Source organism: Nematolebias whitei, chromosome 13 (genome assembly GCF_014905685.2).
Source record: "Nematolebias whitei isolate Nwh7 chromosome 13, NemWhi1, whole genome shotgun sequence".
Lineage (NCBI taxonomy): Eukaryota > Metazoa > Chordata > Actinopteri > Cyprinodontiformes > Rivulidae > Nematolebias > Nematolebias whitei.
The window spans coordinates 42,212,798-42,217,551 of NC_056510.1; the positions used below are offsets into that span (position 1 = coordinate 42,212,798).

The 4,754-nt window shown below is 46.7% G+C and overlaps 1 protein-coding gene across 1 annotated transcript; it reads right to left on the reverse strand.

The window, feature by feature from the left end:
* Positions 1-392: 392 nt before the first annotated feature.
* cnot11 (CCR4-NOT transcription complex, subunit 11) lies at positions 393-4,378 on the reverse strand (the record flags this gene model as incomplete). Its single annotated transcript, XM_037687106.1, is given in 6 exon segments — positions 393-744; positions 887-983; positions 1,894-2,096; positions 2,186-2,388; positions 2,821-2,973; positions 4,214-4,378. Coding segments are annotated over 6 exon segments (1,019 nt in total), but the record flags the coding sequence as incomplete, so codon positions are not given.
* Between the last annotated feature and the right edge of the window lie 376 nt (positions 4,379-4,754).

The following is a 4,754-nucleotide window of genomic DNA, read 5'->3' on the forward strand; positions in this document are numbered from 1 at the left end:
CATCTCATCCTCTGAGGTGGACTGAACTCATCCACATGGATTTCTGCCTCAAAAACATCCAAACTACAACTATTCACTTTGATTCTGCTTTAAAGACACATTTTTCATCCGTCTGGTTTTAGCTGCCGTGTTTATGAAGAAGTGTTTTTCCTTCAGCAGTAACTTGGGTTGAGCGCAGGATGAACTGCTGCGAGCTGGAAGTGTTGAAGGTGAGGGAGGACAGATGTTTGACAGATGTCCTGAGCAGCAGCTGAACAGACCCATCACAATCTGTCCTTCAGTCGTCTAATGAAGAACATTTCAGAAATCAAAAATGACGAGCCGAGACTCAACCATTGGATTAAACATCAATCAAATGTTTAATTTGAAGAGAGAAGAAGAGTTCTGGAGGTAAAAATACTCATGAAAAGGTTCAGTCTGCAGGAGGAGAGCAGTGAAAGCAGTTTAGTTTCGGCTCGTTGCAGCTGTTTCAGCATCAAACTCGCTGAAGGATCGTCCTGAGTCTCTGTTTGAGGCGACGACATCGTCCCGACGCGCTCGGCCTCTTCATTTAGCAGCTTTGGCCTCAGACGGGTTTTCTCCGGTGTCCAGAGTCTTGAGGAGGCGGAAGAGGCCCGCAGCTTCGCGGATGCGGCTGAACTCGATGCAGAAGGCCTGGACCTCGATGAACAGGTCCTGAACGTTGATGATCTTGTTTCGGATCAGAGACTGGAGGAAGACGCAGACCAGTCGCACCAGCCGATTCTAAAAGTTACAGACAACACGTGGCTCAGAACCGACACGGGTACACTTCAACAGCTGTACTCAGAGCAGGAGACATTAGTCCTGAGCACGTCCTGCAGACACTAGTTGAAGGAAAGTCCCTCCTGGGTGAGCTGAAGTGTACCTGCATGTACTTGTCTTTGATTTGTTCACACGTGGAGATGCAGTTGGAGATGTAGAGGTGGATGAACTCTGGGGGGAGGTCCACAGCCGTGGTCAGTCTAAAGGAGGAGAGCAGAGCGTCATGTCTGAAGACGTGTGATTGTCAAACATCAGAAGTTCTGGTCCCCGCTCTGAAAACACGCTGCAGTGAAACTCTTCACTCTCAGAGTCATGGCACAGACTAGCCTACGTGTCCAGTGACGAACGTGACGCTAACTCGATTAATATTCTGACAGTTTCATATCAATTAGCATGAAGGTTAGTTATTGATCAGCAGCCTGTGATTATTGGGCTTTTTCACATGTGCGTGTTTATTGGACAAAATAACATTTAAATCTTGGTCTGCTGATTTCTAATCCCCCGTTTGAAGCCTAATACTAAATTATGATGCTTATTTAAATTAAACGTGTCTTACAGACCGACAGTCTCAGATTATGGAAGATTGTCTTGTTTTGGTTCTTAAATAATAATAAAAATAATAAACAGAGTTGTCCAAAGCACTGGTGCTGAATATTTTGGGGAAAAAAACGTACGTCAAGTCATAAAAAGAAGAAGGAGGTAAAAACACGACTGACGCTTCCTCCCAGCAGCGTCTGATGACAAACACAAAACATCTACCATCCTGCTGTTTACTTCCTAAAAGGGACAATTCAGCCATTTTCAAATGGGGTTTTGTGTAAAGGACAGTTAAAACTAGTCGTTTCTATGACAACAGCAGCCATGTTGGACCAGCTGTGAGCTCGTCAGTCGGGTCAGAGTTATTTCTCTAAAAGGTCATTTTAAAATGCTCACACTTGTTGAAGGCTCTGTGCACTTTTTATTACAGCTACTGAAGTCCCTGTTTAACAAATGATAAATGTTGGTCCCATAAAAACTGTTCAATGAACATTTGTTTCCAAAAACCTCCTGAGATGAGAACGGCCTGCGCTCAGAGCTGCAGCGCCTGAGGACCGGGCTGTGGGGTCCCACCTGTTGACCACCTCCATGGAGTGCAGAGACATGTCCATGTTGACCAGTACAGAGAAGTACTCCGTGATCTGGCTGCTCTGCATCAGCTTCAGCAGCATCTCGATGGCCACCAGTGGGTTGTTCTCCACCAGGTCAGGCAGCTTGGCCGGGCTCAGCCCGATGTGATAGACCAGCTTGGGGTCCTTCTCCAGCTCTGCCAGCAGCTGCATGTGCACACACCAAAAGAAAATAGTGTGAACTGGGCGACTCGATGAAATGCGCCGTCACGTGGCAGAGCGACGCAGAAACCCACCTGAGACTGCTGCTGCGCGGACAGCGGGCTCTTGAAGGCCTTGGACATGATGCGTTTGATCTCCATGCCGGTGCTGTTCTTCACACACATGGAGCGATCCCACTGGACCCTGTGGTCCGGCTCGGTGGGGTTCAGCCACGCCAGCTCGTCCTCGCACACGTGGAGAGGAGGAGGTGGGCGGATGAACTCGGGGCGGAAGTGACCTGTAGATGAAACACTGGGTGATGCTCTGGTGGTGGTAACCATGGTGACCAGTGAGGATGCGAAGCATCCGTTATATTAAACCGAGAGAGATGTCAGGTCAAACGTGCACCGATCCGTGCACTTCACTCGGTAGGAGGCAGAATAAACTGATGCAGAAGCACATGGTGTACGATAATCTCCACAGATTAGAGACGTGACCGACGGGTGAGGCTGCAGATTCACTGGTCTCTGAAGAGTCTGCTCGTTTATTTAAAGTGTAGAAAGAGCAGCAAGACAGACGTTAACGTTTGTTTTGAATGCAGAGACAAAGCAAACCAGTCAAACTCTGTTGTTAATCTTATTCACTTTAAAGAGCAGCCTCGCTCGTGCACACCTCACAGCTGCAGGACACAGTGGTTGTTTCGGGGTAAACCATCGTCGTGGATACTTACTCTCCAGCGGAGGGCGCGGCCCGGTGACCAGGGAGTCGATGATCTGATTGGCCACAGAGCTGTCGAATCCTGAGTTGGAGGAGTCTGGGTCGGGGTCGTTCAGGATGCTCGGGAAACTGGCTTTGCTCTGAGTGGGAAGCTCCGACTGCCGCTCTGCACCAGGAAGAAGAAGTCAGAGGAGCTGCAGGTGAGGACCACGGGCCCCACTAAACAGCTCTGATCAGACCGAACCAACGGCTTCATGACATTCAATGTGAAAAGAAAAGGTCCGATTCCTTCTGTGAGATTTTATTTCTTTAGCTTTGGTTTGGTTTCTACATTCCCTCATGTGTCACATTCTACATGTGTCTAAAAAGTGAAACTAGTGTATTTAATGTATTTAACTGGAACTTTAGTGATTCCTCTGAAGGTGACGGAGCTGGAAATGTTGGAGCTCACAGATGCAGGAAAACTGAGTAAACACACAGTTTCACTGCAGACTGACATTTTGAGCAGACACTTTTTGAAAATCAGCATATTTTCATGTGCACGGATTGTAAAATTGTTTTCTAGGCCGTGCACGTTTTGGTTGCCTACGTCACCCTGGCAGGCACACGGTGCTCGTGACTTAATGTACTGACGAACACTTGGTAAAGAAACCAGGCAGATTTGGACGAGCGTTTCAAATCATGTATGTGTTCGTGGTGCCACAGTATCCGTCCGATCTGCTCCAGCTGGACGAGCACTCACGCTCACTCAGGTCAGGTCAGGTCCCGCTGGTCGTTCCAAAGTCTAGGAGGAGGCTGAGAGGTGACCGAGCGTTCTGCCGCTGCCCGTGAACTGTGGCCTGATCTGCCTTTGACATCACTTCCTGTTTTTAGATCTTCTCTGAAAACATCTTTTCTCTTTGGGTTTTAACTCAGATTGAAATCATCGTTACTTTTTATTATTTGTTTCTTAGAGAAATTATACCATCCCCCACGCCTCTGACCCCCCCCCCCCCCCAAACAACCCCTCTTCAGATCTAGATGATTCATGTAAATTACATATTTTAATATGAAATCGTCAAATTTTGTCAAAACGCAACAAGTTTGCAGGTACACGTGTTCTGTGATGACTCATTAATGAAGCATCACAGAAGAAAAGGAGGCGTGAGTTAGAACGCACAGCACGCTGCCACGGCCCTTCAGCAACACACACTGCCTGGAATTGTGTTTTGTGAACGGAGCAAATAATTTAGTCATTTAGTAAAAACTATATTGTGTCTTGTCAGCAGGGAGAATGAAGTAGTTTGTGATGCAGCTGCACTGAACACAAGAGTTTACAGCTTGTGTTCAAATGACACTTCACATGAGAAGAGAGTTTACACAGAAACAAAGATCTGAGCAGCCTCAGCTCGGCTACTTCCACCGACCTGCTAAGGCCAGCTGCAGCCCGCTGATGTCGATGGACTGGGGCATGTTGCCGACGTCCATGCAGGACACCTGTCTGGGGGTCTTCTTAAAGAGGTCTCTGGGTGGTGCCAACATCAGCTGGGACAGGAAGAACTTCTCTGGCTGGGTGATAGGGGGCAGGAAGCCTGAACATAGAACGAACAAGAAGGACAAAAGTCATGGAGGGTCTGACCCAACACAGCTGGTACAGTCAAGAAATGAAGCGCAGTTCTGAGAAACAGACAAAACTTGGCAAGTTGTCTTTATCTGGAGATAATATATATAAATCAGAATCTGAATCAGAATCAGTTTATTATCGCCATGTCAATGAACGAGGTTCACAAACTAGGAATTTGCTTCGACATAAGGTGCTAATAGTAGTAAAGTAAAATAAAGTAAAAATAAAGTAAAAATGAGAACATTACACAAGACATAAGCCTGTGTACACCCACAAATAAAGTAAAATTAAAAACATAACATAAACATATGTACACCCATACAATAGAAAACAATAAAAAAGCT